This window comes from Sorghum bicolor, chromosome 9 (genome assembly GCF_000003195.3).
Source record: "Sorghum bicolor cultivar BTx623 chromosome 9, Sorghum_bicolor_NCBIv3, whole genome shotgun sequence".
Lineage (NCBI taxonomy): Eukaryota > Viridiplantae > Streptophyta > Magnoliopsida > Poales > Poaceae > Sorghum > Sorghum bicolor.
In genome coordinates this window covers 51239132-51258128 of record NC_012878.2, presented here as the reverse complement: position 1 = coordinate 51258128, position 18997 = coordinate 51239132, and the positions used below count along the sequence as shown (strand labels likewise).

At 46.4% G+C, this 18997-nt stretch overlaps 1 protein-coding gene across 4 annotated transcripts; it reads left to right on the top strand.

The window, feature by feature from the left end:
- On the top strand, nucleotides 7691–11858 carry LOC8072507 (pentatricopeptide repeat-containing protein At2g27610). 4 transcript variants are annotated; one of them, XM_021446931.1, is made up of 2 exons: nucleotides 7691–10654; nucleotides 10818–11858. In XM_021446931.1, the coding sequence occupies exon 1, from the start codon at nucleotides 7951–7953 to the stop codon at nucleotides 10585–10587; it is 2637 nt and encodes an 878-aa protein (XP_021302606.1). In that variant the 5' UTR covers nucleotides 7691–7950; the 3' UTR covers nucleotides 10588–10654; nucleotides 10818–11858. The 4 variants fall into 4 exon arrangements, with proteins under 4 accessions (XP_021302606.1, XP_002441185.1, XP_021302605.1 ...); XM_002441140.2 differs by having other exon boundaries at nucleotides 10803–11858; XM_021446930.1 differs by having other exon boundaries at nucleotides 10797–11858.

Below are 18997 nucleotides of genomic sequence, written 5' to 3'. Positions count from 1 at the left end.
AACGGAGGGTCTTGATCCATTCAGGGGCACCAGCGGCGGGCCGGCCGGCTTCCTGGATTCCGGCGCGGTGGTGCGCCATTACCGCCGCCGTGAAGCTCACCGGAGGCCGCGTCTTTCTACTTTCCGAGCACCAAAACACGAAACGAAGCCATGGGCGCGTGGAGGAGAAAAGGGCGAACTCACCCCCGGGTTCGGCTCGGCCTGGGAAGAAGCGAAGGGCGCGCTCCACAGAGAAAACGAGGCCGGCCGCGGTGAGATCCAACCGAGCTTCACTGGGGCGTCTAGGGCTGGATTTTTTTTGCGATTTAGATGCAAACGGAGCTGTGGCTTTGGAGGGGGAGCTTTATAGGGCTTGATTTCACAAAAAAAGGCAGGGAATCCGCGGTTCGGGTTCGACATCGGGGAGGAAACCTTCCCTGCGCGCGTCCCGGCGGGGGGGAAGAAGAAGGGAAGGTGCGTGGGGAGGCTGACGTGCGGGGCCCGAAGGTCAGCCAGAGGGAGGAGGGGAAGAAGGGAGGCGCACCTGCTGCCCAGCTGGGCCGCGGCTTGCTGGGCCGCGGGGAGGGGGAATTGGGCCGCGCCCGGCCATGAGAGGGGGAAAGGGGCAGGCCGGGGCCTGGTCTTCCAGGGAGTTTTTTTTTTTTTTTTTTTTTATTCTTTTCTGTTTTCTTTTCTCAATTCCCTTTTCCAAAGAAACTTTGAAACAAAATACTCACAATAAAACAGAACATACAATACAAAATAATTATGCCCCAGCATGAATGCAAAATTCACGTTTCTAAACTTAGGATAAATTTTTAATTTGCACAAAATTATTTATTTTGCTAGATTCAAATGCTCACCCAAACTCTTAAATAAATCAAATTAATTCCTATTAATTGAAACTCACGTTTTGGGTGTTACAATCACATCCAGTCAAAACAAGTGAGAGCACTTGAAAATGTTGTGTTCGAGAAATGTTCAAGGGTTTGTTGGCACTTGGCACAAAAATGCTAGCCGATTTTAGCAAACTGGTTTGGCCGTTTGCGAAACACCGACAAACCTCACTCACACGGAAGAAACTTTGGCGGGGTAAGCACACCTTGAGTTGCTCCAACAATATTGGTATGCTAACTAGAGCGCCTTTCAAACATCATTGAGATGAAACAGAAAAAGAAATTTTGTTGCCAAACCCTCCAACCATGCCTTGCAAAGATACGCATATGAACATTTAATATCCAACCTAATCCGAGTTCGAATACCAAAAACTAGACTTTTGATATCTATATGAAATAGATGTTAATATCCGAATGATCCGTATCCGACTATAATATCCAAGAAAATATAGGATATGAGACATAATGGAGGATCATTGATATGGTTTCATCCTTAACCCCAACTAACAACATTCAAATAAGGACTTAAATGATAAAAGTGTGGTGTCGGCGCCAAGTGAAGGTATTGCTTCAATCTTAGATGTGTATTAGGTTGTATCAAAATACGTGTATATGCAGCCTTATTGTCGGCATATGCATGGTATGCCGTTGTACGGTTGATACCTGTATAAAACTACATTATGGTATATTCCCTCCATCTAAGAAGGATAAGCGTACTTTAGTCATGAGAAAAATCCAATAAAATATATTTTGACCATAAGATAAGGAATGAAATAACATGATTTCGTAAATTACACTTTGATTATTCATTTACTTTAGATTATATTTTTTATGTTAATATAAACTTATGATTATTGGACACTACAATTGCTTACAAATCTAACTATACCAAATTTATATTGTGGTAAATAAAAATTTTTAGACAAATTATTAGTCAAAGTTTTTAAAAATGAATCTTAACAATGTGTATGCGCCTTAATTATAAAATGAAACAGAGGTACTAGTATTCTCATTTGCTAATAAACAATCAATATACACAATCTTAGAAACACTTTGAATATAACTCAATTGGTACGAGTTTCATGTTCTAAGCTTATGTATAAATTATTGGTCAAAGGTTATGTAAATTGTTTTTCCCGGTTTCAAATATGATTATCATTCCGGGGTGGAGCTGGGGGAGCATATGAGCACGCGGGCAGCTATCTGTGTCATCTGAATTCAGCACGCAGTGAGCATGACAGAAGCAGCTTTACGCAACGAGGAAGGGCGAAGAAATGTCATGACAGATGCATAGGCAGGCACAGATTCGCTCCCGAGGGAGGGGAGAGAAATAATTGGTGATGGATGGATGGCAGGACAGCACTGAAGCGGATGAACTTGTGCTGAACTTGTGCCGCCCAATGTCCCAATCGTAACGAGTCATGGTCTTGACGCGACCCGGCTCGTTGACACACCCATCGGGATTATATTGGGGATTGGACTGCACACAGTGATGTGCGCGGCGCAATTCATCACAGATGCGGTTTTCCCTGTCCCATACGGCCGGATAACGGCCCACAGGTACGTTGTTGCCACAAATTTTTTTTTTTTAAAAAAACTGCCAATCAGAGATGAACTCATCATACATACTACCTAGCCTCCTAGGTGTTCATCGCTGAAGAGAAGACGCATCATGAGCAGTAACGGCTAGATACTAGGGTAGCTCCGAAGCTGCAACAGTGGTGGTGCAATCTTGCTCTAGTGTAGATATGCCAAGGCAAATGACGAAGATCAGCAGTCGGGTTCTCTTGTGCATTGCACAAGCTAACATTTGTCAAATGATGCGGACTGTGAAGCGCAAGACTATGGTTCTATGGGAAATTGAAGGAAGAGCATCTGTGCAGCTAATAACTGTGTTTGATATCTGTTGGGTGTCACTTGACAGTTTGACACATATTTCAAGTTTTCAACGGTGAAGCCGTGTCTTCCACGTGCTGTGGGTCCGAACCTGTCACGAGAAGCCTAAAACTGCTACTACATTATATGTAGTTGTAACTTGTCAACGGTTATGTAGTGTAGCAGTTTTTGTTACTGTTTTTGATGCTGTGTAAAAATGTCTTTTGAAACGCCACTTGATATTAAGGCCTTGTTTAGTTGCGAAAAGTTTTTGGTTTTCGCTACTGTAGAACTTTCGTTTTTATTTGACAAACATTGTCCAATCATGCAATAATTATGCTTAATAGATTCGTCTAGCGATTTACAGTTAAACTGTATAATTAGTTTTTATTTTCATCTATATTTAATGCTCCATACATGTGTCCTAAGATTTGATGTGACAGAGAATCTTGAAAAGTTTTTGGTTTTTGCTGGGAACTAAACAATGCCTAAACTTTACAAATATAAGCACCGGACGTTTTACTTGGGCCGTGTTTAGTTGGTGAAAGAAAAAATTTTGTGACACTGTAGGACTTTCATTTGTTTGTGGTAATTATTGTCTAATCATGGACTAACTAGGCTCAAAAGATTTGTCTCGTAAAATTCGATTAAACTGTGCCATTAGTTTTTATTTTCATCTATATTTAATACTTCATGCATGTGTTTAAAAATTCGATGTGATGGGGAATCTTGAAAAATTTGGAATTTTGGGTGTAAGTAAACAAGGCCTTGGTTCGTAGGCGCTCCTATGCTTGGCCTTTACTTGCAAAATATTTTGCAAAATGTGATAGTATTAATTTCGTTTGTATTTGATAAATATTGTCCAATCATGGACTAACTAGGCTCAAACGATTCGTCTCGTCAATTCCGACAAATTGTGTAATTAGTTTTTATTTTCGTCTTTATTTAATACTTATGCTTGTCATTTTCTGTGTCGTACGATCCAATGAAGCTTAAGTCAGGTACCATCGGTAAAAGCGACACGATGCAGCAGCAACCATGTGCAGCAAAATGTGTTCCAATCCTGTCCACGGAATCACAGGTAGGCCTGCACCTCGGACAGAAAAATCTGCTCCTGGAGGAGCAGTAGCGCGGGCAATCTACACCTCGTGTTCGCGTACGTGGATAGTGATCGGGGGATTCCAATTCGAATTCACGAATGCCCCCAACACTGAAAACTACTCGTACTCTACAGCTGAGGTTTTCCACTGCAATTTGCTGTCATCCGAAAGCAAGCACCAATGTTGTCACCATTTTCAGCTACTCCTACACTAGAGCCACATACAGAGGGCAACAAGCGCGCATTGTCATCTGCCACGACACGAGCGCGCGCGGGGAGCCAAGCGACACATCTCGTGCGGCCGACCCCGTCAGACAGGGAATGACCGAAGAATGAGCAGCTCGACAAGGAAGCAAATGGCCATTTTCACTTCACATAGGATTCAGAGCTGATGATGATAGGGGGGCACCACGCACCACACAACACAGCACAACCAACCGCCGCCTGTGTTGTGTGCACCTCACAGAAGAGCGAAATGATCAGAGCGAAATGATCCCCAGAGAACGACTTGTTGGGGTTTCCATGACTGGACAGCGCCCGTACCGTACGTGCGGACATGACGCGCTCCTGCGCCGGTTGCTTCGAGCTCCGATCCTAGCCGTTCCAAGAACAGGGTGGCTGCAACGGGAACCGGAAGCTAACGACACCGTGGCCCCTGGGCGGAAGGGCGGGTCCGCAGACAGCGACGCCTCGCCTCGCCGCCGCTGCTGCTGCTGCTGCTCCGGCGTCGACCACGACCAGGACACCGTCTGGTGAGCCAGCCGTGAAGGGTGAGGGGACGCTGTCCGCTGTGCCGCTGGGGGCGGCGACGTCTCCAGCAGTTGACCGCGGAACAGTGGAGGTGGGGCTCCGTCCGGGCGGCCCTCGGGGCCGGTTGGAGCCATGCGCGCGCGCACCGGCCGGACGTGGGTAGTACAGTACGTGGTACGCCGCCAACCGCAACTGCTGGCTGCCGAGTGCCGAGAGCGCCAGAGCGGACAAGGGTCGATGTCGCCGTCGCACCGTACGGAGCGGAGGCTCTATAGCCGGGGGCCGAGCTCCTGTCCTGGCTCCTCAGGGGTTGGTCCAGTCCAATTCCTGTCCGGGGATTTTTGCTGAGCCATCAATTGCTCCCGGTCCCGGGCCGGCGTGTTTCTATCTGAGTGTAATGCTGGGCAAGGCTGTCCTTAAGAAACATATTACATGACTGCTACATGCTACATAATTTGATTATATTCCGGGTATTTTTTTTGCATTCAATTATTTTGAGTGGCTTTCTCTTTCTGGTCTAAGGATTAATTTCCACAAAAGTGAGGTGTTTGTTTTTGGATAGCTTAGAAAGAAAGGATAGCTAATATGCTCCCTCTGTCCCTGAAAGCTTCAATTCCTAGAATTGTCTTAAGTCAAACTTTTTAAACTTTGACTGAATTTCTAGAAAAAAACACTAAGATTTATAATACCAAATTTGTATCATTAGATTTATCATAGAATATATTTTCATAAGATACTCATTTTATGTTATAGATATTGATACTCTTTTCTATAAAGTTGGTCAAACTTAAAAGAGTTTGACTAGCACGGATTCTAGGAATTGAAGCTTTCAGTGAGAGAGGGAGTATGCGGAATCTTCCTCTTAAACACATAGTCATTTCGGTGAGTGACCATAACCTACTTATAAGTGATTTTGCAAACATTTTTGCCAAGACAGGAAAAAGCTTGGATCCATGGTGTATTGTATGGGCCGGCTTCTATATGTTAAAGGATGATGGAGCACATCAAAAGATGGAAATTATAAGAGCTAAGTTTCTCTGGCAAGGAGCAGAGCACAATTTCAAATACCACATGGCCAAATGGGAAATGGTTACTAGATCCAAAGTCCAAGGTGGTTTGGGGGTTACCAATTCAAAATTATGAATGAATGTGTCTTGGTTAAATGGATATATAAGATTATCAGAGGGTTGGAGGATACTTGGTTTAAAATATTGTAAGCTAAGTACGTAAGAGTTGGTAGTTTCTTCAATTCTTCAGTAAGGGATTTGGCAAGAGCTACATAAGGTCAAACATTTATTCAGATGGGAGAGGGGGGCATCCACAAGGTGAAAAATGGGAGAAACACATTCTTCTGGCATGATGTGTGGTTTGGAGACTCTCTCCTGAAAAATCATTATGAAAATTTGTTCAGAATTTTCACTAACTGTTTTTTGGAGGGAGAGTTGCAAATATCTTTGGGAGACCCTTCTGTAACATAGATCCACGTAATGACTTTCATTATGAAGTAGCCTGAGGGACATTTAGCTAGAAGGTAATGTGCAAGATGATATCAATTGAGTGTTAGATAAAAGTGGAGATTACTCCATGAAATTGTTGTATCGTTTTATGACCTTCGGAGGGATGACCAATAGAATTGCGAAAGTCATATGGAAGTGCAGAATCCCTTTAAAAATTTCTTGTGGTAGTTATGGAACGGTAAACTACATGTTGCTAGATGCTTAAAAAGGAAGGGATGAAAGGGTGGGAACTGTATTCTTTGTGTCAAACCAGAAACTTTAAATCATATTTTTCTTCATTGCTATTTAGCAAATCTTGCATGGTAAATGTTTAAGGATCTTTTTGGTTGGGAGGACATCCCAAAGTCTAAGGAAGACTTTTAGGAGTCATGGATGCAAGGTAGGATAACTTTCCTAAAAAGATAGGTTAATCATGTTTGTCTTCGCAGGTGTAGCTTAGGCTCTGTGGAACACTTGAAATGGCCTTGTTTAGTTCCCAAAATTTTTCAAGATTTCCCATCACATCAAATCTTGCGGCACATGCATGGAGTATTAAATATAGATAAAAAATATAACTAATTGTACAGTTTATCTGTAATTTACGAGATTAATTTTTTGAGTCTAGTTAGTCCATAATTGAACAATATTTATCAAATAAAAATGAAAGTGCTACAGTAGCAAAATTAAAAAATTTTGTGAACTAAACAAGGCCTAAGATGGCCATCGAAAAGAAGTTTCTAGGACGCCCAACTGACGTCATGTGCGTTGTTCTTTCAATGACGCAAAGGGCTTGTTTACTTCCACACTAAAATCCAAAATTTTTCAAGATTTTCCGTCACATCGAATATTTAGACGCATACATAAAGTATTAAATATAGATAAAAATAAAAATTAATTACACAGTTTGGTCGAAATATACAAGACGAATCTTTTGAGCCTAGTTAGTCTATGATTGGTAACTAAACACGGCCAAAAGTGGAGTAATTTGCTAAAGGAGAAGGATGAAGCTCAATTATTACAAAGGTTGAATGCGTACCATCTGACTGAAAAGTTTCATCCCGAGCAGCAGTGTGCTTTCGGTTGTAGTTGATATTTCTGCTATATGTAATAGGTTTGGTCGAGTAATGTTTGTTTTGTCCTATTAGCCCAGCTCAACCATGTATCTCAAATGTTAGGCTAGTCTCCATAAAAGTTTTACGAGAGTCCCATAGTATTAAATAAGCTAACATCACATTCAGAATAGATGAAGAAAGATAATAAAAGTTTTGTGGAATAAAATAAGTTTTAATCTTTTTTAAGGTGAAACTTATCTACACTATTTTTGATACATAGAATCCTTGACCGGCCTTATAGCTTTTTCAAAAGCTGAGATGTCTTATCTCCATAAAAGAACAAAAATAGACAGCTTCGAGGAAGAAAAAGGTGAATGCAAAAAAAAAAAAAAACACGCAGAATCGCATAGGGAAAGTCACGCCACAGCTAAACCAAACTAGGCCTTTTTTTTCTTTTTATTAAATCTCAAACTAGGACTATTGGGCCGAAACCAAAATAAAAACAGGCTTAGTCCAGCGCGCAAGATGCCGCCGGCCCTAGTCGGAGGCGAAGATTGGCGCCCTCCGGCCTCTCCTCTCGTCTCTCAAAAGCCACAAGCAAACGGTGGCGGCGCCAGCCTGCTCCTAGCGCTGGCGTAAGTGAGCGGCCAAATCAGGGCACCGGCGGGACGGTGGCGCGGACGGATCGAGCCGGCAGGCGGGCAGCGGAGGCGGCGCCGTGCTTGTGTTGGGCAGGGCAGCAGAGGCGGGTGCGGTGCCCTGACGGGGCATCAGAGGCGGGAGCGGGTGATTTAGGGGCTTAAATGTTGGCCCTAGGAGTGAGAACTCACCAGCGCCGGCACTGGTGCCTCGCACAGCTCCGTGGCAAGAACGCTGGGGCCTTGGCACCGGAACTGGCCCCGAAGTCACAGTCCACGCTCGCCTGCTCCGTCCCATTGGAGAATCAAACTAACCTCAATGACGCTACCGGTGCCCGCCAAGCGTTCGACGAAATTCCCCACAGGAACACCCTGGACCATGCCCTTTTCGACCACGCGCGGCGGGGTTCAGTCCACCAGGCGCTAGACCACTTCTTGGATGTGCACCGCTGCCATGGTGGGCGTGTTGGTGGTGGGGCACTGGTGGGGGTCCTCAAAGTCTGTGGGTCAGTTCCAGACAGAGTACTGGGGAAGCAGCTGCATGGCCTGTGCATCAGGTGTGGGCATGATCGTGGCGACGTCGGCGTGGGCACGTCTCTTGTTGACATGTACATGAAGTGGCACAGTGTTGTGGACGGCAGGAAGGTGTTTGAGGCAATGCCCAAGAGGAATGTTGTCACCTGGACGTCATTGCTCACTGGGTATATCCAGGATGGAGCATTATCGGATGTTATGGAGCTCTTCTTCAGGATGCGTGCTGAAGGGGTCTGGCCCAATTCTGTCACATTTGCGAGTGTTCTCTCAGTGGTGGCAAGCCAGGGTATGGTTGATCTTGGACGGCGCGTGCATGCTCAATCAGTTAAGTTTGGTTGCTGCTCCACTGTGTTTGTGTGCAATTCTCTGATGAACATGTATGCAAAGTGTGGACTGGTTGAAGAAGCCAGGGTCGTGTTTTGTGGGATGGAGACCAGGGACATGGTGTCATGGAATACATTGATGGCAGGCCTTGTGTTGAACGGGCATGATCTTGAAGCCCTGCAGCTGTTCCATGATTCACGATCCAGTATTACCATGCTTACACAGTCGACATACGCAACAGTGATCAAATTATGTGCAAATATCAAACAGCTTGGCCTGGCCCGTCAACTTCACAGCAGTGTTCTTAAACGTGGGTTTCATTCATATGGCAATGTAATGACAGCCCTCATGGATGCCTACAGCAAAGCAGGTCAACTGGGTAATGCTCTGGATATATTTTTGTTGATGTCAGGATCTCAGAATGTTGTTTCATGGACTGCTATGATTAATGGGTGCATTCAGAATGGTGATGTACCTCTTGCTGCTGCTCTTTTTAGCAGAATGAGAGAAGATGGTGTTGCTCCGAATGATTTCACCTACTCAACAATTCTGACAGCGTCAGTGGCCAGCTTGCCTCCCCAAATTCATGCCCAGGTGATCAAGACAAACTATGAGTGTACATCAATTGTTGGAACTGCACTTCTCGCCTCTTACTCTAAGCTTTGCAACACTGAAGAAGCTCTTTCTATATTTAAAATGATTGACCAGAAGGATGTTGTTTCATGGTCTGCAATGTTGACTTGCTATGCCCAAGCTGGTGATTCCGATGGTGCCACAAATATATTCATCAAGATGACCATGCATGGCTTGAAGCCAAATGAGTTTACAATCTCTAGTGTTATTGATGCTTGTGCTAGTCCGACAGCTGGAGTTGACCTGGGTAGGCAGTTCCATGCTATTTCTATCAAGCACAGATGCCATGATGCACTCTGTGTGAGCAGTGCACTTGTTAGTATGTATGCAAGAAAAGGGAGCATCGAGAGTGCTCAGTGTATCTTTGAGAGGCAAACAGATAGAGATTTGGTGTCATGGAACTCAATGCTATCAGGGTATGCACAGCATGGTTACAGCCAAAAGGCCCTTGATGTATTTCGACAGATGGAAGCTGAGGGCATTGAGATGGATGGCGTCACATTCCTTTCTGTGATCATGGGATGTGCTCATGCTGGTCTTGTTGAAGAAGGTCAGCGATACTTTGATTCGATGGCCAGAGACTATGGGATCACTCCAACCATGGAGCATTATGCGTGCATGGTTGATCTCTATAGCCGCGCAGGCAAGCTGGATGAAGCAATGAGCCTTATAGAAGGCATGTCATTCCCAGCAGGTCCAATGGTATGGCGCACATTGCTAGGAGCTTGTAAAGTTCACAAGAATGTTGAGCTTGGAAAGTTGGCTGCGGAGAAGCTGCTGTCACTTGAACCTTTTGACTCGGCTACATACGTGCTACTCTCCAACATTTATTCGGCTGCAGGGAAGTGGAAAGAGAAGGATGAAGTGAGGAAGCTCATGGACACTAAAAAGGTTAAGAAAGAAGCTGGATGCAGCTGGATTCAGATCAAGAATAAAGTCCATTCCTTTATAGCTTCAGACAAGTCGCATCCTTTATCAGAACAGATATATGCAAAGCTCAGGGCAATGACAACTAAGTTAAAGCAAGAAGGTTATTGTCCTGATACAAGCTTTGCGCTTCATGAAGTGGCAGAAGAGCAGAAAGAAGCTATGCTGGCAATGCACAGTGAGCGCCTAGCCCTCGCATTTGGTTTGATAGCTACACCACCAGGGGCACCCCTTCACATTTTTAAGAACCTGCGGGTGTGTGGGGACTGCCACACTGTGATCAAAATGGTCTCTAAAATTGAGGATAGGGAGATTGTAATGCGAGATTGCAGCAGGTTCCACCACTTCAATTCAGGGGTCTGCTCTTGTGGCGATTTTTGGTGAATGGAGTCTGAACAAAATGGTTGTGCATTCAATACTCAGCCAATGTCCCCCTTGAACAATATCACTGGTAAGTTAACTTCTAAGATATTTTATGTGCCTTCCGTCTCTCAGATTGGATGTTACTCCTAGCAGAAATAGATTTAGCACTTATTCCAGTTAATCTTCAGATATCTTAAATTCCAACACGAAACATTGCACTAATCATTCAGCATCAGGGGATAATCAAGCAGTAGCAGCGTGAGTACCTGCCAACAGCGCCTATGAGATAAGGATGCATACTGATGCAGGGGCGTACCAATTGTGAGGGCGCTACACCATGGAATCTACCTACGTGGGCAATGTCGGCCATCTCTCTCTCCCCCTGTTTGCTAGCGTCGGCATGTGTACTACCTGTTTGACCGAATGACAGCATGGAGCGGGTGTGTGTCTCTGTCTGCGCATGGTGGCATGAGCCGAGCTGAGCACTGTACACTGCTGAGTTCAGACCTTCATGTACCCAGCCATGTACTGACAGTATCTTGAAAGACGTTGGCATGGTTAGTTTCAGTCATTGCTGCATCCAAAGGCAAAAGTGGTTATTGTTGTTTGTCAAGTCTGAAGTTATGAACACTATGTTTCAAGCATTCTCGAAGGAGCTTTCATAACTAGTAAGTGAGCAGTGGGACCTCTCCTTATATCTTCCCAAATATGTTGCTGTTTCACTAGTACTTAGACAAACTAGCTGTGATGGATTTGGAAGCCCATAGTCCGTGAGCTCCTTTTATATCCTATATATATATATATATATATATATTTTTCAATTTAATGTGAAATATTTGCTGAAATGATGTATAAAAATAAATTCTATGTGCATCCAATTTGTCTTTTTGCTAGGCATAATGACAGTTTCATCTACATGAATCGAGCAATAATATACTCCACAGAGCCCCAGTTATCATATTTGATTTGGGGAGGTGACTTAACGTTTGTACATTGCCCCCTAGCAGATATGAACATCTTCATTACTTGTTCCTTTCTTGGCTGCCCGAACTAGAACCACACTCCTTTAAATTATCCTCACTTTGCAGTTGCTGCCATAATGTGCCGTTCCTATTATTACCAAGTATATGGTTCTAATCCTAGATAGAAAAATAAATAGAAAAAATCTAAAAAGGCGGATCCTCCCTCTCCATCAAGAGTAATGAACTGGGTTCTGATACAGTACAAAAAAAATAACTAAATTAACCAAACTTGCCTGATGTTGAGGCAATCAAGAAAGCTGCATAAGTGAGGCCTTGTTTAGATACACCAAAAAATCCAAAACTTTACAAGATTCCCCGTCACATCGAATCTTACGGCACATGCATGAAGTATTAAATCTAGATAAAAAGAATAACTATTTGCACAGTTTATTTATAAATCACGAGATGAATCTTTTAAGCCTAATTACTCTATAATTAGACAATGTTTATCAAATAAAAACAAAAATGTTACAGTGTCAAAATCCCAAAACTTTTTGCATCTAAACAAGGCCTGAATATATAACCCACGGAAAAGTGGGCTAATCCGACCAATCTTGCTTGCACAATGGAAAGAGCCACGGGCTTATCTCTCCAGCGAATTAAATTAGCCAAAGGTGTGCGTTCATGAGCCCATGCTAAAGTCTCAATTAATTCCGGTAGAGAGGCCTATCCAACCCCTTTTATCCACCAGTTCCCGCTAAGAAGGTAGAGCAGTTTGGTAGCTCACAAAGCTCATAAGCTTGGGGTTACGGGTTCGATACTGACTACCTGCTCCATATTCCTTCTTTATGATATATGTATCATCCATTTGTATATGGTATATGGATTTGTTTTTCTTTCCTAAAAGAGTTTCGGTCTAACAGTTTTTTATTATTTCTCTTGTTCCGAGAAGCTCAGGTGCTCGGCACCACCCGAGTGGATTGACCCAATGCTAGAGGAGTTCGCCATCACGCTTCAGACCATGCCTCCTCATACAGGACCTGTGGCGGTCACGGTGGCGGTCACGGTGGCGCCCGCGACGGACTCTACACTGCCGATGCACGGTCCGTTGGCCGACCAAGCCACGTCTGGCCTCTGCAACGCGACGCCCGCGACGGGCGATGCCGCCGTCTCGCCTCTGCCATCGGCGCTGTTGACGCCTCCTCGCGAGAGTCAGCCCGGCGTCGCGTGTGGGGACGAGACGCCGACACCGCTTGAGGCCGCTCGGCGCCTTGCAAGGTTTCTCGACGAGGTGCGAGTCGAGAGGGAGCCGCCTTTGGTCGCCTCCCCACCTCGGCAGAGGACGCCTGTCAGGAGGCCCCCGCCTCTCCGGCCTAGGAGCAGTCGGATTGCCGCCCAGCCGTTGGCACACATCCCAGCCTCTAGGCGGGGCGAGGTTCTCCTGAACAAGCGACTGGGGATCGCTCCGCCGACCGCACCAGTTTCGCCTGTGTCGAGGGGGATACTCGATGCCCTGCGCTCCGGGACTTTGTCGGCGAGCGAGGTGGAGGCCTTGGATGCGTTGTTCCCAGCGTTCAACGGGCGTACGTGCGAGCTCTTCCAGGAGGACTCGTAGGTCTCGACGTTGAGCGCGTTTTGGTTGACCCATTTATGTAATATCGATCCACACAACTCTTTGCTAGGTCGGTCCAGCTATTGACCACCTAGCGCGCTTGTTGCGCGTTGGTGCACTGTAAACTCTTTCTTCTTAATATAATGATGCGTAGATCTCCTGCGTATTCGAGAAAAAGATATTTGGTTGTTTCTACTTAATTCCCAAATAATCCCTCCCTATTACAAATATTTATAGTCTAAGAATCTTCTCTTTTGCTAAATAACCCTCACACTAATATATAAATATAAAATACTCAAATAGATAATTAAGGACCAATTAGCCACTAGATGACCGGTTGCGCCTTGAGTACTTGACGCCGGTCATAACATGTCTCCCCGCCTCCTCAAGCAACTCGTCCTCGAGCTGCACCTCAGGTTACTGCTCCTTGAACGCAGTCAAGGGCTCCTAGGTCCCAGGTAGCGTCCTCTACAGGTAAGCCCTGCCACTGGACCAAGACGTGCCAGTTGCCACGGCGGAGCTGAGCACGAAGCACCTGATCGGGTGCTGGTAGTAAACGGCCATCTTGGACAGGTTGCAGAGCAACCGGAGCTGCCGGTGGCGTTTCTTTGTACTCCTTCAGCTGGCTGACATGGAAAACATCGTGTAGACGAGCGCCGGGCGGAAGCTGCAGATGGTACGCCACGGGGCCAATGCGCTCCAGGACGAGGAACGAACCAGCGTATCGTGGCTGCAGCTTTCCCTTGGGCTGGGCCGCGAGCACCTACGTTGGGCGGTGGAGAAGACGCAGGAGCACCCACGCGCCCACCTCGAAGGACACATCGCAGTGGTGATCGTCGTAGTGGCGCTTGGCGTACTGCTAGGCTTGAAGAAGGCGCTCCCGGACCTCCTCCACGAAGGCGTCCCAGTCCCGAAGCATGGCCTCGGTCGCCTCGGTCTGAGCCACGCCATGCTAAAGCGGCAGTAGAGGTGGTGGTGAATGGTCGTAGACCACCTCAAATGGCGTAGCGCGGAGAGCACTCTGGAAGGATGTGTTATACCAATACTCCGCCCAGGACAGCCAATCGACCCACGAGCGAGGGCGATCACCCATGATGCAGCGAAGATACATCACGATGATCCGGTTGACCGCCTTTGATTGGCCATCCGTTTGTGGATGGAAGGCCGTACTCATACGCTGCTTCATACCTGCAAGCTTAAAAAGGTCACGCCAGAGGTTGGTGGTGAAGACGGGGTCGCGGTCGCTGATGATGGAGGTGGGGAAGCCGTGGAGGCGCACGATGCCCTTGAAGAAAGCACGCGCCACGGACGCAGCCGTGTAGGGGTGGCTAAGGGCGATGAAGTAAGCATACTTGGAGAGGCGATCAACCACAGTCTAGATGACCGACTTGCCATGCACCTTGGGAAGGCCATCGACGAAGTCCATGGAGATGTTTGCCCACACCTACGAGGGAACATCAAGGGGCTGTAGAAGCCCGGCCGGGTGCGTGGTCGGGGTTTTGTTCTGCTCGCACGTGTCACACGAGCGGACAAAATTCTGCACCACGTCACGATCACCCGGGAAGTAGAAGTTCTAGCGAAGGCAGACGAGGGTCTTCTGAATGCATTCATGGCCGGCCGTGTGCACCAGCGCCACCACTTAAGGCCGAAGGTCGGCGTGGTCAGGAACGAACACCCGCTTGCCGTGGAGTAGCAAGCCATTAGCCGTGCGCTAGGGGTCCTCCAGGGACCCGGCGGCTAGCCGCTGGACGAGGTCGCCGGCCTCTGGATCCGTCGCCATGGCTGCCTGGATGTCGTCGTAGAGGCAGAAGGACGGTCCCGACACGGCCACTGCTGTGAGTATGTCCTCGTCATGGCGGGAGAGAGCATTGGCCGCCGCGTTTAAGCGACCCGGCCGATACTCGACGGTGAAGTCGAACCCGAACAGCTTGCTGAGCCACTGATGCTGGGGAACAGTGGACAGCCGCTGGTCTAGCAGGAACTTCAAGCTGTAGTGGTCAGTGTGGACTAGGAAACGGTGGTCCTAGAGGTACGGCCGCCAATGCGCTCACGCTCATATGCCGCCTGCTTGATGTGGCGCGCAGCAAAGGGCCAACTGAAGAAAGCCAGGGACCCGCCCCTGGTGGAGGACCGCGCCAAAGCCGGTACCGGAGGCATTGCAGTCGACGACGAAGAGCGGCTCAAAGTCCGGCATCTGCAACATCGGTGCCGAGGACAGAGCGCGCTTTAGGTTGGAGAAGGCCTCGTCCACCGCTGCATCCCACGCAAACGCCTCCTTGCGCAGGAGGCGTGTCAGTGGCGCGGCGATGGTGCCGAAATCTTTGATGAACTTCCTGTTGTACCTGGCCAACCCCAGGAACCCACGCACGCCGTGGGGAGAGCGAGGGACCAGCCAGGCTGTGACAGCGTCCACCTTGTCGCTGTCCATGGCGACGTCATCCGTGGAGATGACGTGACCCAGGTAGGCCACATAAGAGGCACCAAAAGAGCACTTGGACTGCTTGAGGAAGAGGTCATGCGCCCTGAGAGCGCTGAGGACCAGCCCAACGTGCTGAAGGTGCTTCGCCCACGAGGTGCTGTAGATGAGGATATCATCGAAGAAAACCAGTGTGGTGCGCCTAAGGGGGGCCACCTCTGCAACTCCATTGGCTACTGCGTGATACTCGGCTTTAGCACTTGATCTTGATATTGTATTCTGGTGCTAGGAAGACGAGGAATCAAGGTTGTCATTGAGGAACACTGCATAACCCGAGGTGGATCTGCGAGTGTCGGGACAGCCAGCCCAATCAACATCGGTGTAGACAATAAGATGAATTGAAGTAGTCGGTTGCAGCAGTAGACCGGGGTGAAGTGTGCCCCGAACATAGCGAAGAATCCGCTTTAGAGCAGCAAGGTGAGGCTCTCGAGGGTCATGCATGTGGAGGTAGACCTGCTGAACTGCATATGTAATGTTTAGGCGAGTGAACGTCAAGTAGTGAAGAGCTCCAGCAAGGCTGTGAAAGTCTGTAGCATCAGACACAGGGCCCCCTCAGCTGCAGCAACCTTAGAGTTGGTGTCAACTGGTGTAGAGCAGAACTTGAACTCAGCCATCCCAATGCGATCTAAGATGTCCAGCATGTACTATCACTTTGAGAGCAATAGTCCATCACCACGCCGCTGAACATGCATATTGAGAAAGTGATGTAGTTCACCAAGATCTTTCATGGCGAACTCTCGCTGAAGAGCCGAAGATGATCCGCCTAAGAAAGGCTGACGACGAGGCTGTGAGGACAATACCATCGACATAGAGCAACAAATAGGCTGTGTCTGATCCACGCTCGTAGATGAAGAGTGAGGTGTCTGATTTGGCTTCAACAAACCCAATGGACAGCAAGTAAGAGGCCATCCGACTGTACCAAGCACAAGGAGCCTGCTTTAGGCCATAGAGCTACTTCTTCAAGAGACAGACATAATCCGGATGAGCTGGATCTTCGAACCCGGACGGCTGCTGAGAGTACACTGTCTCAGTCAAAGTCCCATGAAGGAAGGCGTTCTTCACATCCAGTTGGTGAATGGGCCAGTGACGAGTGAGCGCTAAGGAGAGCACCATGCGGACAGTAGGAGGTTTCACCACAGGGCTGAAGGTCTCATCAAAATCCACACCAGGCCACTGGGTAAAACCACGAAGAACCCAACGCGTCTTGTACCGCTCGAGGGAGCCATAAGATTGAAGTTTGTGCTTGAAGATCCACTTCCCAGTGACAACATGGGCTCGAGGAGGACGAGGCACGAGATCCTAGGTGTGGTTCTATAGGAGAGCACCGTGTTCTTCCTCCATAGCGGCTCGCCAATTGGGGTCAGCTAGAGCGCTACGGAAGGTCTTCGACACCGGAGAGAGGGGCACGGCGTGGTAGATGGCGGGCATCTTGTAGCTGCTCTTGGAACAGGTGCCCATGGGGTGCTGGTTGGCCACTAGAGGAACAGCAACCGTACCTTTGGACAGCAGTGTATAACACCCCAAAAATTCTATTTTAGGCTGTTATTACAAAACAATAAAAAATTGAAGGGTTTTAATATATGGATAAAATTTGCCAACTAGTTTATGTTTCCATATATTTTTATCGAAGAAAAATAGTGCTTTTCAAATATTTTGGAATTAATTAGGCAAGCTTTAATTGATGTGATGCTTGCTTGTTGCTTGAGTTTTGTGTTTTTGGTTGGCTAAGTTTCAAAAACGTGTTTAGACGCCGTTTGATCCTTCTCGAGAATTTTCCTGACTTTTTTGGACTTTTTCCTATTTTTCCTAGAGCTAAAAATCTAATTTTTAGATGCTTTAAAGTAATTTTATGGGCTCCAAAAACTTTATTTGGATTCAAAATCTCCCAATCTATATATACAAGTTTTTCTTGGATTTTTGGAATTTTAAAAATATTTTTCAGGGATTTAAAATGATTTTAGCTTTTTCTAGAATTGTTTTTGAACCGAAAATGATATTTATAAATTCCGAAATTAAGAAAATTCGAAAAGTCTCCAAACCCTACACCTATATATATATATATATATATATATATATATATATATATATATATATATGCCGGTGTAGCCCTCGATGCCAGAAGTACGACCCTTTTTCTGAGCCGCCGCTCGTAGCCTCGTAGATTGATCGCCGAAGTTTCAGATCTCGTTTCCGACGAACTTTTTCCAGTGAAAAGTTCGACGAGCTTTTTCGGCCGCCTCCATCATCCTCTGCAAAAACCGTCATCATCCCGAGGTTTGTCTCCTCGTCCTCTACGTCGGCGCGCCATTCGTTTTGTGAATCCATGGGTTCCCTTTTATTCTCTCTCTTCTCCGACGAACTTTACTTCTCTTGTTCCAGGCTATCTCCGGCCATTGCCGCGGCCCTCCTCACCTCGGGCCTGGCGCCGCTGCCCCGACCCTAACCACGCCACCACGTCAAGCCACGCGCTGAGCGCACTTCTCTTGCGAGCTGCTTGCAGCAGCTGCCCTGCCGGCACCGCTCACGGCCGCATGGCCGGGTCCGTGCGGCTCGCCGCCGGGCCCTTGCCTCGGCCTCGCACGCGGGTCATCTCGGCCGCGTGCTGCTGAGCAGCCGGCCTGGCCAAGTCCCGACCAAGCCTCCCCTCCCCCCCCCCCCCCCCGATGTGCAGCAGAGCACTTTCCTCTGTGCGTACGTGAAGAAGACGAAGGTGAAGGTAGAAGATGCTCATATTTACAATTTTGCCATCGATCATTTTATCTCCACTTTTCTTACATATTACGCCCGATTTGAGTGGTTCAAGTTGCATTGTTTTTATATCATCGTGCTATACGTAGTAGTGTTAAGGTTTATCACATAACTCAATTATAAATTTATTAATTTAAATGCAATTTGATTAATATTTACTTAATAACTTTGTTAATTAAAAGCAACCTAGTGTTATAATTCCGTTTTTATAGCTTTGCGACTGTTTTTCATGTCCCGTGTTTATGAATATAATTAATTTATTTAATGTTTATTAAATTCCCTTTTTAATTAATTAAATAAGTATTTAAGGTTTACGCTCTGGTCTTTTATAATCAAATATTAACTTGATTAATGTTAACTTAAATATTTACTAATTATAATTCTTCTAGTTAACCATAAAGTATATAATTAATTTTTTTAATATTTATGTAATGTCTTTTGGATTAAAAGTAACTGATCTTTTATAAATAAATGCTAACATTACTAATATCAACTTAAATGATTCTTTATTAGTTATAACTTGTTTAGTATAAATGCGACACATGTTTGTATTTGATTAGTTGCTCTCACTTGCTTTATATTTTCTAAAATTACAAAAGCTTAAATGACTTAAATGATATATATAATCATCTA

Coding starts and splice junctions, on each gene's coding strand:
- LOC8072507 (XM_021446931.1), top strand. CDS start 7,951: ATGTTGGCCCTAGGAGTGAGAACTCACCAGCGCCGGCACTGGTGCCTC.